The 17,446-nt window shown below is 37.4% G+C and overlaps 3 protein-coding genes across 4 annotated transcripts; 1 reads left to right on the top strand and 2 right to left on the bottom strand.

The window, feature by feature from the left end:
* Nucleotides 1-612: 612 nt before the first annotated feature.
* On the bottom strand, nucleotides 613-1,664 carry LOC147555923 (uncharacterized). Its single transcript, XM_086663628.1, has one exon. It carries the CDS (start codon nucleotides 1,350-1,352, stop codon nucleotides 840-842), a length of 513 nt encoding a protein of 170 aa, XP_086519754.1. The 5' UTR covers nucleotides 1,353-1,664; the 3' UTR covers nucleotides 613-839.
* Nucleotides 1,665-2,797: 1,133 nt separating this feature from the next.
* On the top strand, nucleotides 2,798-8,638 carry LOC147555922 (pentatricopeptide repeat-containing protein At5g27110-like). Of its 2 annotated transcripts, XM_086663627.1 has the most exons (7): nucleotides 4,406-4,470; nucleotides 4,531-6,998; nucleotides 7,151-7,210; nucleotides 7,336-7,436; nucleotides 7,516-7,593; nucleotides 7,680-7,926; nucleotides 8,034-8,638. In XM_086663627.1, exon 2 carries the CDS (start codon nucleotides 4,566-4,568, stop codon nucleotides 6,717-6,719), a length of 2,154 nt encoding a protein of 717 aa, XP_086519753.1. In that variant the 5' UTR covers nucleotides 4,406-4,470; nucleotides 4,531-4,565; the 3' UTR covers nucleotides 6,720-6,998; nucleotides 7,151-7,210; nucleotides 7,336-7,436; nucleotides 7,516-7,593; nucleotides 7,680-7,926; nucleotides 8,034-8,638. The 2 variants fall into 2 exon arrangements, with proteins under 2 accessions (XP_086519752.1, XP_086519753.1); XM_086663626.1 differs by having other exon boundaries at nucleotides 2,798-6,998.
* Nucleotides 8,639-10,649: 2,011 nt separating this feature from the next.
* LOC147555921 (glucan endo-1,3-beta-glucosidase 12-like) lies at nucleotides 10,650-13,407 on the bottom strand. The gene is made up of 3 exons (XM_086663625.1): nucleotides 12,977-13,407; nucleotides 11,526-12,881; nucleotides 10,650-11,069 (listed from the first exon to the last, which is right to left on the bottom strand). The coding sequence occupies exons 1-3, from the start codon at nucleotides 13,035-13,037 to the stop codon at nucleotides 11,035-11,037; spliced, it is 1,452 nt and encodes a 483-aa protein (XP_086519751.1). The 5' UTR covers nucleotides 13,038-13,407; the 3' UTR covers nucleotides 10,650-11,034.
* Nucleotides 13,408-17,446: the final 4,039 nt, after the last annotated feature.

Genomic DNA, 17,446 nt, shown 5'->3' with positions numbered 1-17,446 from the left:
GGTGGACGATAAAAATCATATTAAATCAATCTTTGGGTGATTTTATGATATTGTCGATAATTTTTTTTGAATTGTGAATGTCTCGAACCCTTGACTTCTAAGGTGGAAGGTCAAATTTCTTACCACTCCAACTAAGAGTTGTTGGTATGTCTGATAATTTTTGTTTATAAGACAGTACATGGTTTAAAAACCGTATTAGAAACGATGCTGATAGGGGGACCCCTTGGTACGCTCCCTAGTGTACTCTTAATAAGAAAGGGAGAATTTATAATTTTTTCACAATCTAATAAGAAAGGGAGAATTTATAATTTTTTCACAATCTGAAAAGACTATAAAAATACCAAAATAACCCTTATCTTATTGTCCAACTCAGCTCTGGAGTGTGTGAGTACATCAGATTTTTGTATTAGAAATATGATTTAATGGTTGTCATTATCTAATCTCTAATGAATTATACATTCTACTCTTGATTACGTGAGGTGCCTATTGTCATCGCCAAAATTTCTTTTAGGGTATATGTAGCTAAGTATTACACACTTCGAAAATGGTCGATACCCGTTCTTAAACTTCTTTAGTTCTATATTTTTCTCCTCTGATTTCTTTTACTACTTATTTATGAAAGTCTTAGTGATGGATTTAACTAAAAATAATACAACTACATAAACCATATTAATTGATCCGTTCATCCACTCCTGACATTAAAAGCACACAAAACACAAATAAACTACTCCACTAGATAGAAACCAGAAACACCATCTAAACCTAATACTCATAACCTAGCATTCATTACCTATATATCCTAATAATAGAAAGAAAACAACACCAAGGCCCGACTTGGTTCAAGGGAGGGGAGAAACCCCAGCACCATTGCCACCACTACCACCCAAGCCACCGAGCCCGCTAGCACCACCGAGCCCGCTAGCACCACCGAGCCCGCTGGCACCACCGAGCCCGCTCGCACCACCGAGACCGCCGAGGCCGCTCGCACCACCGAGGCCGCTAGCACCACCAAGGCCACCACCGAGGCCAGCTCCACCAATAACTCCAGCTGCTCCACCTACTCCACCACCAACGCCAACACCACCAAAGGGTATTCCACCAGCAACTCCACTAACACCGCCAAGTCCAGCAAAGCCACCAACTCCTCCATAAGTTATAAAGTTTTTCTCATCCTTAAATTCATGACCAGGGGTTTGTGTACTTGTAGTTGTGGATATTGGCTCACTTTTATGAACTAGTACATCCTCATTGCTAGCATTAGGCACTATTCTTATTGCATTAGTACTTTGAGTACCAACTAACCCAATAAGAACAACCACCAACATGATTATATACCTATCCAGCTTCACCATTCTCTCTCTCTCTCCTCTCTGTTTTCTCTCACTGTAGAAGTGATCACTATACTAATCCCTAACTCTCTTGGATCTCTAGCTACTACAACTAGCATATGTAATATGTACTTGTATATATAATCGATGGGAGTGGTAGCCTGGCTGGTAGGGGACAGTTACAAATATTAACTAGGGAGTTTTAAATGCATGCAAGTCTTCGTGATCTGTATGCATCCTAGAAATGCAGAGAGAGAGAGAGAGAGAGAGAGAGAGAGAGAGAGAGAGAGAGGGTTAAGGGTTAATTAAGTTGTGAACAGAGTTACTGCATTGGAACAGAGCGAAAGATCCAGAACATTCAATCCTATGTACTTATTGAGTTTGCCTTATAGGTACGTAGTCTAAACTAGTCATTAAGTTTGTTGTTTGACCATCTCTGTGACCCAACATTTATTGGTTCAACTGCTTCCTCCCTAAATCAACTTCAAACTATCACTTGGGAATAAAACATCTCCAATATATGGGACGCTATTTGGAGGTTTTGTTAAACAACCGTCTCGAATGATGATCTATTCGGGCTAATCACCCCTCATGATGATTGATCATATCCACGTTTGTTGCCAACTAGTCAATGTATGGGATAGACGACCATGCATATGTGGTCATCATAAAAAACGATGTCTTATCAATCACAACAAGTCCTCAGTCGTGTACTGCTATGGTCATCCAAACTTATATAAGCATATCAGGTTTGCGCTAAAAGGAATTGATTGTCATCTTTTACACCCAAAGTACTTTTGAATCATTTCCTTAAATCTACAAAAAAAGTCACATGATTTGGGTGTTCGAGTGTCTTCTTCATTCTTTGGCAAAGCATATCACACTTTTGAACGTCACAACCACCGATGGATCAACGTGTCGAGTTCCCCCACTATCTTAAGGGGAAGGGTTATTTCCCTAATAGCCCCTAACTTTGTGATCAGCTTCCTTCCTAGCCCCTAATTTTATCAAAAATTTTCAGATGACCCTTTTTTTTTCAGTTACTGTTAGAACACCGTTAACCAGTGATCAACTCTCTCTCCTACATCTCATCACCTCTCTCTGCCACCTCATCTTCTCGCCACCTCATCATCTTCTCCTGCGAAGGTCGCCGACCGGCCAATTTTCCGGCCGGCGACCTTCAAACACTAAATTTTTTTTTTCACTCTTCCCCTCTCTCTCTAACACTCCGGCGAAGGGAAACCTTCACCGGAGGTCTTGTCTGTTCGTGAGAACACATCCGGTCTGTTCTCACGAACATACCTCTTCTGTTCGTGAGAACAGACCGGGTCTGTTTTCAAGAACAGACCGGGTCTGTTTTCAAGAAACCTGCGGCGAAGGTTTCCCTTCGCCAGAGTGTTAGAGAGAGAGAGGAAGAGAGAGAAAAAATTCCTTTTATAAAGTAGGGACTAGGCAGGAAGCTGGTCACAAAGTTAGGGGATATTAGGGAAATAACCCCAAGGGGAATGACAAGATCTTGGTACTCCACCCTACTTCCAAGAACCATTGGGTCTAGCCCAGAACAAAAAAGAATCATTGAAAAACTTCTAGCTTATATTCGGAGATGAGATGAAGCAGACTCTACGTCTGAATGGTAACATCACCAAAACATCTATGAAGAAAGGGGTTTGAACAACAGTTTGATTCATTACATAGCAAAAGAAGAGTCTGCTAATTTGACATAAATGATTGGCAAGGTACAAACTGTTATAGCACCTGAAGAAAGATCATGGGAAACCAAACAAGGGGCACAAACCTCAGCCACAGCAAGATCACTCCAAAAGAAGAGAGAGATTAGAAGTTCAACATCAGACTAATATAGAGTAGTTGAAGCGAACAAGACCGAAGTACAACTAATATACCCCACTAACTAGAAAAAGAAAAGAGATCTTAGAAGTATAATTCGGGGCACTAACCTGAATCAGTGATTTGTGAAACTGAGGCGAGATTCTTCTTTGACCCCGGTACTTGATACAAATCTTCAAGAGTAAAACCTTCGACATTCGAATCAATAACCTTAACACTGAACTAACCTTCTTTTGTTACAGGATGTAATGAATTATCAGTTGTCACAATTACCCGCTTTCACGAATGACGACAAAGATTTGAAAGTAGTGTAGCATCACCAGTAGCATAATGTGAGCAACCTGAATCAACGAACCAGTCCTTTTAAAAAATATATGGTGTTGGTTTTATCGATACTTGTTCCATTTTGGTGCATAATAGAATCCATGTTCTCCGGGTTATTTATAATCTCAATAAAAAAAACAATTATCCCACTCTGGATCATCAACATCAGTGGTTTCTTGTGCTACATTTGCGTCTGATTCTGTAATCTTAACAAGACAATTTGGCATAAAGTGCTCTGGTTCGCTGCACCTTTTACAAAATATTAATACATAGAAAAAACTTGAAATGTAGAACAAACTCTGACTAAGTCGGATTTAAGAGAGGTGATTGCACTAATTTGTAACGTGTATGTGATAAACATGATATCTATAGGTCTTTCTATGTCATTGGAAAATTTTCGATTATATGTGTTCATCCTATGAACTCATTGTATAGGTATACATAGAATTAGAGCATCTCCAATGCAAAACTCAAAAAAACTCTAATTAGGTTATGTGTCAGGTCTCAATTGAAATTTTCTTTCCCATATGACTAACTCAAATCCTTCTCCAATGCAACACTCTAAGAAACTCTAAGAATTACACACGTCACATATACATTTAATAAGAAAAATTAGTTTCATTGGTCGCACAATTTAATTTGATGACTTAAACACTTAATACTGATCTAAAAATTGGAGTTTTCTTAAAATTAATTGTTCCCCGTCTTAAGATTTCAATTGAATTTTCCATAGGAGAGGATATATCTTAAAAAAAAACTCTAAAATCAAGTGTGTTGAGTCTTGCATTGGAGATGCTCCGACGATCAATTAGCTGCTCATATCAACCTCAAGTGTAAGGGTCAGGTTTCTCTCTCTCCCTCTCTCTGTCGAGGGGTTTGATTATGACAGTCTACTGTTTCATAATTCAATTTTATCTCCCTTTGTCATAGGTTAGGCTGGTCTTTCTTTGTGGAAATGATTTAAGTTTCACTAGTTTGGAATATAGATGATTCTTTGTGTATTGGAATTTTGATTCTGAATTTAGAAAGGAAGGGTTAATTCAAACTTTGGATGATTCCCCTGAATAAATGAATTATTGTCATAATCATGCAAATTTTCTGAAGCTTGGACTTGAAAAAAACCCAATAATAGCTACTAGATTGCTCAAAGCCTACTCTAACTCTCGAATTCCTCTGTTACTAACTTATGCCCAACAACTGTTCGACCAATGTCCCATTAAAGATACTTACTTATGGACCTCCATCATCTCAGCCTACACTAGTTCAGGCAACTCTTATGAAGCTCTTCGTCTCTTCTCTCAAATGCTCCTTCAACCCACACAGCCTAATCATTATGTTTATGCCACGGTCGTCCGAGCCTGTGGATCCACTAACCCTTCTTATCTTCACTTTGGAAAATCGGTTCATGGTCGTCTATTTAAAAGTGGGTTTCTTCCTAATATTGTCATCCAGACTTCTCTGGTTGATATGTATGCTAAATGCAGCAAAATACATTATTCGCTTAAAGCGTTTGACGAAATGCCTGAAAGAAATATAGTATCTTGGAATGCAATGATTTCGGCGTATGTGCTCAATGGGATGGAAACTAATGGTTTGGAGCTATTTTATAGGATGAAATGTATTGAATATCAAGTGCCTGATGAGTTTACCGTTTCTACTGCTTTAGCCGCTTGTGCTAGGATTAATGATTTAAAGTTGGGAATTCAGGTTCATGCTTATCTGTTGACAACGGGGTTAGAGGGAGAATGTGATTTTGCAGTAGGTAACATGTACTTCAGGTGTGGGGAAGTTTCATCTGCGGAGAGAGTTTTCGCGGGTATAGAAGAAAATGCTGGTAAAAAGTGTGAACTTCTAATGATTAAAGGGTACATCTTTAACGGCAGACATTATGATGCGTTAAAACTTGTTGCTTCTGGTAGTAACATTTTTGAAGTTTTAATGATGGATTTTACTGTATTTGCATCTATTCTAACTGCCTGTACGGATCTATCGTTGCTTAGGATTGGAAAGCAGGTCCACGGACTTGCAGTTACTCTGCTTGGTTCTTACCAATCAGAGGAGGATGACATTGTTGTCATTGAAAGTGCTTTGATCAATATGTATTGTAAGTGCTCTAGTGTCAGAGAAGCGCGAAGTGTCTTGAATAACTCTATCCACGGTCCTAGTGTTTCCCACTGGAATTCAATGATCTCCGGTTACATTTATAATAATTTGTTTGAAGAGGCTAAAAGGAGTTTTGACGAAATGCCCGTGAAAAATGTGGTTTCTTGGACAGCTTTAATTTCGGGTTATGTTCAGTATGGATCACCCCATGAAGCACTAGTAGCGCTAACCGAGTATTACCGCAAGGAAGATATGCTCCCAATGCAGGGGAATTGTATTACTCTTACAACAGCTCTAGAAGCATGTAGTGTTCTGACTCTGTTAGAGCAGGGAAAACAAGTCCATGGAAAAGTTATTCGAACAACAATGACTGCAGATATTAACAATGTATATGTTGGAACTGCACTTGTAGACATGTACTCAAAATCAGGTAATCTAAATTATGCAGAAAAAGTTTTTGAGAGGATGGCGACAAAGAATGTGGTGTCCTGGACATCAATGATAACAGGATATGCTGTTCATGGACTTGGTTTCCGGGCTCTTGAGGTTTTCAAGGGAATGATTGAACTAGGTATTGTTCCAAATGAAGTCACTTTTGTTTCGGTTTTAAGTTCTTGTAGACATTCTGGTTTGGTTGACGAAGGGATGAAATACTTTGAACTAATGAAAGACAAGTATCAAATGGTTCCTAGGGGGGATCATTATGCGTGCGTAATTGATCTACTGGGACGCGCAGGGAGGATGGATGAAGCATGGAGTTTGTTAGAGGAAATAGAAGAAAGGGGAGGGAGTACTGAGTTATATGGTGGATCAATCCGTGGTGCATTATTAGGTGCTTGTGGTATTCATGGGAACGTAGAGATGGGTAGTAGAGTGGCTAAGAAAATGTTAGAAAAGGACGAACAGGTCTCAGAAACCTTCATTACACTTTCAAATGTGTATGCAGAGGCTGGGATGTGGGATGAAGCATTTGAAGTTAGAGAAAGGTGGAAAAGCAACCGTTGTAGTGTTGGAGATGCAGGACAGAGTAGGATACATATTCCCGTTAGGACTACCCAAGCTAGTGTTCCAGTAAATAATAGGTGGTTCACTGATTCTGAAACTTCCCTGCAGAAATAAAAGAGATATTGGGTCTAATGTGCCCCATTTTTCTGAGATCATCCACCGTTGGAAGCTTGTGAAGAACGACAACTGAAATGGTAAAACAAATCCTCATTGGAATGGGATTCCATCAAACAACCTCTCGAAGGGTAAAAGTATGTTTTTTTTTCTTGCTGTGTTAAGCGTGATGATAAAGGTTTTGCACATCCTGGAAGGTTTCAGAAACTCGTACAGAATTATTCCTAGTTTGTATCATTCCGAATATACACCTGGCAAGAAAAGGGGTTTACTAAAGAGGTAGGACTTTGTTGTTGAGTGATTGGTAGCCCATTCCAGATAACAATCTTCTGCAAAGTCAACTTCAGAGATCCTATCATATATTTCTTCTCTGCAGTAGAGGAACATGCATTTTTTACTGTACTTTTTGACCATTGATATACTTTTGACAGGTTGATGTTGACGATGACCCAGCTGAAGCCATAAACGACGGAGAAGACAGTTAAACTGAGGTGACCTTTAGGTGTTTTTTGTAGTATTCCCACTTGTCTTTGTTTATTAATTTTGCTTCAGTACTGAAAATAAAAGCTGTTTACAAACAACTAATATTACATGTACTCTTGGTTTGCTTGTCTAGTTTCCTAGATATCTTACCTCTGTAAAGGGTGTAGACGTGTAGTAGACTCAAATGACCTTCCACTGAATGTCTCACCTGAGATTCTTCAAGAGAGTCGCATAGTAAGTACATCCCTTATTTGTTTTTTCATTCATTTGTTTCCATCCACTTCATGTTGATGATATAACTGTACCTTGCTAGGTTTGGATTACGAGGAAGCGGTTGGTTCGCAAAACCTTTGATGTCATATTGGGTTTATCTATGAGTGGGAACAGAGATGTACGTCATTATTTTTCCATTGATTAACACTAAGCTCATGCAAACCCGTAACAGCTATTTTTCTTGTTTCTGTTACTTCGCCACAGGATAACGAGAAGTTCTGGGAGAACTTCGGCAAGAATCTGAAGTTGGGTTGCATTGAATATTGCGAGAACCATAAGCGTATTGCTCCACTGCTTCGGTTTTTCTCTTCCCAGAGTGACCAAGAAATGATCAGCCTATATGAATATGTTGATAACATATTGCCTGAGCAGAAGGATATTTACTACATTGCGTATTACAACTGCAAAGAATGCACCTTTCGTAGAGAAACTTATCGAGGAGGGTTTCGAAGTATGATTTTCTTTTACTTTCAATTTATATATCTAAATTTTGATAAACAGTTTTAATTATATATTCTACTTTGTCTACATAGACTTCCTTTGATTTGTTTTACCTAGGTGCTGTTTTTGGTGTATCCCATCGATGAGGTTGCTATCCAAAACCTGAAAGCCTATAAAGAGAAGAACTTGGTGGTCCACAGGAAGAAAAGATGACTAATACTCTCGTCAATGTTACTTAAGGTGATAAAAATGACGAGAAGGTGAAAGAGATCAAGCAAGAGTTCGGTGGAATCAAAATGCATGTTGTTAGGGTTTAAGAACATGGCTCCTAACCCAATTTGTCATGTTCGCACTAAACACATTGAGGTGGACTATCACTTCCTTTGTGATTTGGAAAGTTACTCATTTGACACATTCTGGCTCTCGAACGAGACGACATTTTTACTCAAGAGCTTTATAGGGAATCTTTTTCCTCCGCGTGACAAGCTGATCATTCTTTCATTTCATCATCTCGAGGGGTCATGAAGTTATATAGTAAGTAGTATTGAAGAAAAAAAATGTAAACCGAGTGGACACCCTTGCCCCACATCTTAGAAGGTGTAGACGTGTGGTTATGGTTTTATGACTAACGGTTTAAGAGTCAAATTTTGTTAAAGTCTTAGCCGACTTTCTCTTTGTAATAACAAACTCTAATTCAGCTTATAAATAGAGTTTTAAATCAATGTAATAAGAATTGATCTCATAGTTTTTATTTTATCTCAGGTAGAAGTACTAAGTACTAACTATATAAAACAAAAGACCATATGTATAAAAAAATGAAGTAGGGCCACTATTCTATTGCTATTTTGAATGCTTCTCAGGTATTTATAGGCTTGTATAAAGAATCCAATAGAACTTCATTGACTTTAACTGCACAAAGAGCAAATGTTTATATGGAATCCAATATTGTTTCACAAACCCTAATTGCAGAAATTGGGGTACTAGTGATATAGCCCAAGAGAGAACATCTAGTACTTGTTACTGCTCAGTACTTAATTCTCTTGTGCCCTAATGCTCAAAGAAGCAACCAACTGTTACTAATTCCTCTACATAAGTAGAGTACAAGGCTCTGTCAATAACTGATGCCCATATGCCCTGGGCTCCTTATTTGTTGCAAGAAATGGGGCTTCCACTCTATTATCCTTTAGTTCTATATTGTGAGAACTTAGGGGCTAAAACATGGCTTCTAACCCGTGTCGTGCTCGCACTAAACACATTGAGGTGGACTATCACTTTCTTTGTGATTTGGAAAGTTACTCATTTGACACATTCTGACTCTAGTCGACATTCTTACTCAAGGGCGTTATAGGGAATATTTTTCTTCTGCGTGACAAGTTGATGATTTTTTCATTTCATCATTTTGAGGGGTCATGAAGTTTTATATAGTAGTATAAAAAAATATATATATAAACCGAGTGAAAACCCATGTACCAAATCTTCGAAGGTGTGGTTATGGTTTTATGACTAACGGTTCAAGACTCAAATTTTGTTAAAGTCTTACCCGACTTTCTGTTTCTAATAACAAACTCTTATTCAACTTATAAATAAAATTTTAAATCAATGTAATAAGTTGATCTTGTAATAAGAAGGGAGGAACTAAAGGGCCCAACGAAGATGTTGTAGCCCCCGGATTATACATTCTCACAAGTGTATGTAATCCGGAAGCCTACAACATTTTTGCGGGGGCCTTTAGCCCCACTCTTATTAGAATTGATTTCTCATAGTAGTTTTTATTTTATCTCAGGTAGTTCTAACTATATAAAACAAAAGACCATATGTATAAAAAATGAAGTAGGGCCACTATACTATTGCTATCTTTTTTTTTTTTTGATTAAGGATATACTATTGCTATCTTGAATGCTTCTAAAGTGTTTATAGGCTTGTATAAAGAATCCAATACAACTTCATTGACTTTAACTGCACAAAGTGTAAATGTTGATATGGAATCCAATATAGTTCATAAACCCTAATTGCAGAAAATGGGGTACTAGTGATATAGCCCAAGAGAGAGCCATGTGACCTAGCATACAAACAAACAAAGCCTTATGTTTATATGTGGAACCCTAGTAGAGTGGAGTGGCAAAAAGAGGCAGGCAAACAGAATCTTTTTGCAGACTACCTCTACTCTTGTTGGACTAGTTACTACCTCCAAAATAAACTATTTTAACCTTATTTAATTATTATCAATGAAAATGCTAAATCCTAAAATATCATCATGGAGGAAATGTACTTCTATCTTATTACTTCAATATTTAATTACATATTCTTGTTTGTATTATTTTCCATTAATAAATTTTAAATAACATAATTTAAGTCTATTTTAATTGGTGATAATACGAATGTTTCTCTAATCCGAAGAGTAAGATTTGTGTTTCGATCATCCATGTGTATCGTCTAAAGTCATTTTTTTTTATATTATCATATTTCTCTACATAAGTGATGTACAAGGAAAGATTTCAAAGTGGGGGTTACAACCATGATTTGAAAATCTTAACTTCACTTTCAATATTACACCCATCATTGTGTTTGAACTCTATTCACATCTGATTTCTACTCTTGTGGCAATCATAACAATTTAAATATATTACAAAAAAAAAAAATTTGAAAGTGACTATCAAGATTCAAGATCACCACATTTAAGATTGGAATAGGGTTGAGATTCATCATAATAAGTACTTTAAATTTGAAAGTAAATTTCATAAAAAATAATTACTAATATTTCAATGATACTGATTTACATTAATCGTGACGAAAACTAACTTCAAAATTAATAATAACAAGAATAACATTACCCAAACATCTAGAAAACCGAAAAGTGCAGAAGTATACTACTTGCAACTTGGTGAGTCGTTGATCTTGCATACCGTAAAACTACATACACATCATTTAAAGATCAAAAGTTCACATAGCGCGCTAGAGAGTATACTTCCACGCTTTGTGGGATGCTTAGAAAATTGATAAACTTTTGCTAAAATCCATTAAGATAATGAATTTGAACATAATCTAAATTAAATATACCCCTAGAGAACATCAACAAACTAATTATTCTACTCTTCACCACCAAAGACAATTCCATCATTCAATATCCTGTGGGGAGTTCACATTTTCCAAACTCTGCAATCACAAAAATACTCAAGGGTTAATATCAAATTCCAAAATAATAAAGGCATGTTTTCCAAAAAGCTTGTAAGAGAGAATGCATCATTAGGGTTTAAAGGGATACCCTACATATACCCCACCATAAGACCCCAACAAATTTGACTGAAAAATCTAGATATGGATGCCATCCATTAAGCAGTGAAAGTTTACATCTACCCTAATTTTGTGGGTAATGGTGTAGGTTAAGGAAGGCTGTGTTTGGCAAGCATGAATAGAATGTATAAAAGAAATTCCAATTCCAAGGCTGGGTTTGCGATTATTTTTCTCATGGAACTTTTACCAATTCTATTCAAAATCAAATCAAAGAGTAGGAGTTTGTTATTTGTGAGAATAGCATTCTTTTCATGCGAACCAAACACGACCTAAATAAGCAAGTTAGCAAAAGAGAGAAGGTTAAGCTAAAATACTCACTAGGTGGTTGTGTGACAACATAAGCGGCCCCACCAAAATAACAAGTACCCATCGAACGGCTATTCTTCTGATAATAGCTATTAAAAGCAAATGAAGCATGAGCTTCAAGTGTATTAGGATCATAACACGTGGCACCAGGTTGAATCGAACGGCAATCAGCACCATCACCACAAGCAAAATCAAGTGCAGCTTGCAATTTCTCTTTCCTAAATTTCCCATTCGCCACACACCATGTTTGCCCTAACGAAGAACTCCTCGAACCACTCCCACCACCATCAGAACCACCGCTGACCGGCGAACCAGTACCGCTGACCGGCGAACCAGTACCGTTGACCGGCGTTGACTGACTTTTCCCACCCTTCCATGCCTTCAAACCTTCTTGTGTTAATGGAATATTATACACTTTCTGTTCATTAGGGTAAAAAAGTCCATAGTTTCTCTCAGAGGTTGGTCCTGGTTTACTATTCTCATTGAACAGAGCAAACAAATAAACATCAAGATCTTCTTTAGGTTTTAATGGAGTTCCACCTTCAGCTAGTACTCGACGAACTAGGTTTCCATTATAAGCAGCAGCATTATCTTCTGTAGCACCAATCTCATTCTCATCACCATTTGAAGGCCACCCAGTTTCAGATACAACCACTTTCAAATCATCATATTTCAAAGCAGAAATTGCAGCATAAACTGCATCTAATTGAGCATCAAAAAGATTGAAATAACGAAGTCCATTACCTGAATCAACATTACCTGGGTTTTCACGGAAAAGTGCATAATCTAAAGAAATCACATCAGAATTTCCAGAGTAAGCGAAAAAAGGGTAAACATTAACCATGAGATATGATCCAGTTTGAAGAAGAAAATCAAACATGGGTTTGATTACTGGTTCAATTAAATCTGTTTTAAAAGACCCAGATGAAGATGGGTATGAAGATTGAAGAGCACTTAAAGCTATTGGTGAAGAAACTTTAATGGAAGAATCAAGATTTAATTTTGACAAAGCTAAATGAACATTTTTCATGGCGGGTACTAAAAATTTTGTAGTATTTTTAGGATCTACAAAAACCTCATTTCCAACAGCAATGGTTTCGATTTGGGTAGATGGGTAGAAATCAGCAATGTTCTTCTGAACCCATGAGAAAGCAAAAGCTTGTTTTTTAGCACAAGAAGAAAGAAGTTCATTAGGTAAAGCAACGACGAGTTTGATGCCTGAACCAGAGAAAGCTTTAAGAACAGTTGGATCGGTGTCGTAGAGTTTAGCTCGATTGATTCCTTGAGATTTGAGTAGTTCTACTACTTTATCTGGTGATGGAAGATTATTTGCTACTCTTCCATAGTTTATTCCGATTAGACCTGTATCTGTAAACATTTAAAACAGAGTTAAAGTTATCAAAATGTTACAAGAAACAAGAGAGAGAAAGTAAGAGAGTTCTAGAGAGAGAGAGAGTATAGACCTGCAAAAGCTGTGGATATAAAGAGTAAGAAAAAGAAGGAAATGCTAGTGAGATGCCTCATCTTTCTTGGTTTTAGTGAGAGAAAACAGAGCTCTCTTGGGTTTTTTTTTAGTGTTGTTTTGATGAACTCTCGTTTTAGAGAGAGAAAGAGTGTTTCATTAGGTAAGGTTGAGTAATGGAGGATTTTATAGAAGAAGTTTAGAGAGAGAAAGAGTGTGTGATGTTGGCGAAAGTAGGGGGATGACTGTTAATGGAAGAAGAAGAAGAGGTCCACGATTAAGCAGAAAGAAAGAGGGAGAAGTCGTTGAGAAAATCGAGGAGGTTATGGTGGGCCCGGTTTTCTCTTAACGAAATAGACGGGCCGCCTCCCACTTTCCCAAGGAAGCGCCTATAAAACGGAGCATTAAGTCTCAAAGATGGCTTCGAATGTCAACAGAAAACCTAATTTTTGGTTACTTGTTATGGTCTCTTCAAAATGCACAAAACTTGGTGTACAACATTTCAACACTCTAACTATGTACATTTTGACAAATTTAATTACTTTAAATAGTATAACTTTTTTTTTACACAATGTAAGCATTCATTTAAATGATATTTTCTTGAAATTGTAGTCCAATTTTTTTTACATAATATCAATTAGACTAGGGGTGGTAGTCTGGCGGAGCTCAGGCTCCCATAGATACCTCATGTCCGAGATCGGGCGTTCTGGATGGCCTGTGTCAAAGACTAGTGAATTTAGTGGGTGGATTGGAAGGGGACAATACCAAAATCTTATTGCACAAATCCTATAATGGGTACTGGAGTTTCCCAAATACATCAAATTGGATTGACCAAATTGCATTGCCCATCCTTTGAATGATCTATTAATATAGAATTTCACCAAATTCTGTTTCCCACTCTCACGTGATCGGAATAATATTTAATTTGCTCATGGTGCCTCATAATCCAAACAATCATATTGTCTCATGAAATAAAAAAATTTCCTACATTTTGGATGTAGTACATAAATTGTTATTTATCGTACATTACTTGTCCATCGGCAAAACTATATAAAAAAAAAAAAGATAGAAGAGCAAGAACATTATTTCTCTATTTATTAACCTTCGCTGTAATTATAATTCTGGGTACTACTACTGGGTAGACTAAAGGCTCTTGAACGGAAGATAAATGAATTCTAGCTTAATAACCCAAAATTAGTAAATATGTAAGTTCTGCTAGATAAGTGGACACAACTAGGAAATGTTTGGTACTTGGTAAATAGTAATAGTATTAGTAGGTGACCAAAACAAGAAGAATATGGTCCAGCTAACATTCTAGTCTTCAAACCAATTTCATGGAGTAATAGTTTTTGGGAAGCTCAACTTTTTGTCCAGTTTGGGTATCAGGTTTACCGTCCAGAACTGGACGTCGGTGAGACTTAATTGGGTCGTATATGACAAAATGAAATAATAAAAGTACTATTTGGATTAAGGAAATAGAAGTAGTAATTAAAATAGTTATGAATGAGATTCTTCTTGTTTGTCATTGGGGTACTCCCACTTTCAACATTCGCCTAGGTCATGGTGTTTATAGGAAATCTAATCAACCCTCGTATTAGATTAATCAATCATCTACTACACCATCAACCAGATCAAACCGTCAGAAAGATGAGTATCACTATTCACACTTGACCAGGTCAATGATCATGAACCCACCATTACCTAGATATCTGACATTGTTGACTTTGATCTGATTACTTACCAATCCAAACAAACTTAATTACCCACAAGAATGACCTCCTCTGTCCTCACTCAACATCTATTTATTAAAAGGGTTATTTCCCTAATGGCCCCCTACTTTGTGACCAGCTTCTTGCCTGGCCCCCCGCTTTACGAGAAATACCCATATGACTCCCTTTCATTATAACACCGTTACTCTCTCTCTTCCATTTATTTTCTCTCTCCTCCAACACGTTTTCTCTCTCCTCCAACACGTTTTCTCTCTCTGCCACATCTTTAAAACCAGCCAACTCATCATCTTCTTCGGCGAAGGTCGCCGGTCGACGACCTTCAAACTTAAAAAAAAAAAAATTATTTATTTCATCTCTACTCTATCTCTCTCTCTCAAAAAAAAAAAATTCACCTCCTCTCTCTCTCTAAACTCCGGCGAAGGGGGTTACCCTTCGCCGGAGGTCGGGAGACCTTGATCTGCTCGAGCAGACCTTCAAGGTCTCCCGACCTCCGGCGAAGGGTAACCCCCTTCGCCGGAGTTTGGAGAGAGAGAGAGAGGAGGTGAATTTTTTTTTTAGAGAAAGAGAGGAGAGATGAAATAATTTTTTTTTTTTTAAGTTTGAAGGTCGCCGACCGGAAAATTGGTCGGTCGACGACCTTCGCCGGAGAAGATGATGAGTTGGTTGGTTTTAACGAGGTGGCAGAGAGAGAAAACGTGTTGGAGGAGAGAGAAAAGAAATGAAAGAGAGAGAGTAACGGTGTTATAACGGAAGGGGGCCATATGGGTATTTCTCGTAAAGTGGGGGGCCAGGAGGGAAGCTGGTCACAAAGTAGGGGGCCGTTAGGGAAATAACTCTTATTAGAATAATAGTGTTATTTATTGTGAGAGCATATTTAGGGTCAGTTTGCTACGTGAGAAAATCAAGTTAGAAAATCGATTTTCTAAAAAGTGTGAAAATTGTACAAGATATTTTATCCCTTTTTATATGGGAAAACCCTTTTCTCACTCACACGCCCTAAATTTGCGCTCTTTCTCCTCTTACGAGGGTACTTGTGTAAATTCTTTACCCATCCTTCTCTCCCTTTCTCCTTCTTTTTCGGCTGATCATTCTTCTATCTCCCTCTCATTTCTCTTGGAATCATTACTCTCTCTCTGGAATCATTGTCAACACAAGGGAATTTTAGGGTTTTGAATGATGTCTCTCTCTGGAAGCTCGACATCTATGCGTACGAATCTACACTTTATCTAAACACTCACGAATAAAGGTAAAAAAAATTTCTCAGATTTCCACCATTAAAGGATTAACAACCACAAGACAAAAAAATTTAAAAAATCAAGAACAAGACGAACAAATTATAACCAAGAACACATAGAAATCCTAATTCAACATAGCTTTGGGTCAAAAATGAAGAGGACGAACAAATTACAACAAAAAACAAATGAAAACCCTAAAGCTTTGCCTCAACCGACCTTTGCTTCGATCGAGTTGTGCTTTAATCAAGCTGAACAAACTGTAAACGATTTTGAGAAGAGAAGAAGCTAGCTACTCTGCTTTTTAGTTGTCGATTGTCGTTCTTCAATCTTCATTTCCCTCTTGCTCTACGCTTTCTCTCTTTACCCTTAGGGTTTGTAGAATTTTTGTAGTATTTGGGGAAGAAAAGAAGCCGAAATTCTAAAGGCACTCCTCAATGCTTAACATGATATAACCTTCGAAAGACACTCTCCTAATTTTTTCAAATTCCCTATCGAACATTTCAATTTTGATTTCACATTTGAACAACTTGATTTTATTTGCCATAAGAAAAACTTGGTTTTCTTTCTCGTAAAAAAATTTGGTTTTCCCATCCACATATTTTCTCACGTATCAATCGGACCCTAATGCAAAATTCAAAATCCTTTTTAGAAAAGGGACAAAAACCCTCCTTTTGTCCTCCCTTGCAATCTCCATTCCTTATGTGGCAAATAAAATAATGGATATTTTAGTCTTTCCTCTTTTTCTCCAAACATGTGAAAAGACTAAAATATTCTTCATAATATATTTTTACGTCTTTTTGGAGTACAAGGCAACGACGCCTACATTCTCCACATCTCTTCATTATACGTTTGACCAGACATGCTCGAATTAACCCTCACCTATTATTTGCAGATGATTCTTTTATTTTCAGAATATATATGGACAACAACATTATATATCTGAAACCTATTTTGGATACATATTCGTCTTTTTTTGGTCGAAAAATTAATTTATCAAAATCATCTATCTTGTTTAGCAAAGGTGTTTAGAAGATTATCGTCGTTTTCTTTGATGTTAACTTAGTGAACCCAGATGAAAAATATTTGGGTAACTTCATACTCCTTCCACCGAAAGACTAATTTCTATGAGTTTCTAAAAAGTTTACAACTAAATTAGAAGTGTGGAAACGGAGGCTAATTTCCCACGCAAGCAGGGGTGTTCCGATTTCGACTATCCTCTCATCCCACTCTATCCACATCATGATTTTTTGTCTTCTTCCCGAAGGAATTATTTTCAAACACTACAAAAAAAAGGGCTCATTAGGGACGGACATAAGCCGTCCCAAGAATGAAAAAATCGTCCCTAATAGTTTATTGGGGACGATTTGAATCTGTCCCCAAAAGCGGCGTCCCAAATAATATTGGGGACGGTTGTAGGGACGGATGGCATCTGCCCCGAAGCTATTTTGGGACAGTTTTTAACTGTCCCTAAAAATTGTGACGAGAATTTCTCCTCCTTAGCATTTG

The sequence above is a fragment of the Eschscholzia californica genome, unplaced genomic scaffold (genome assembly GCF_041429995.1).
Source record: "Eschscholzia californica isolate CP2 unplaced genomic scaffold, dmEscCali1.0.p SCAF_2, whole genome shotgun sequence".
NCBI lineage: Eukaryota > Viridiplantae > Streptophyta > Magnoliopsida > Ranunculales > Papaveraceae > Eschscholzia > Eschscholzia californica.
Note: the sequence above shows the minus strand (reverse complement) of the source record. Positions and strands in the feature narration are given on the sequence as shown.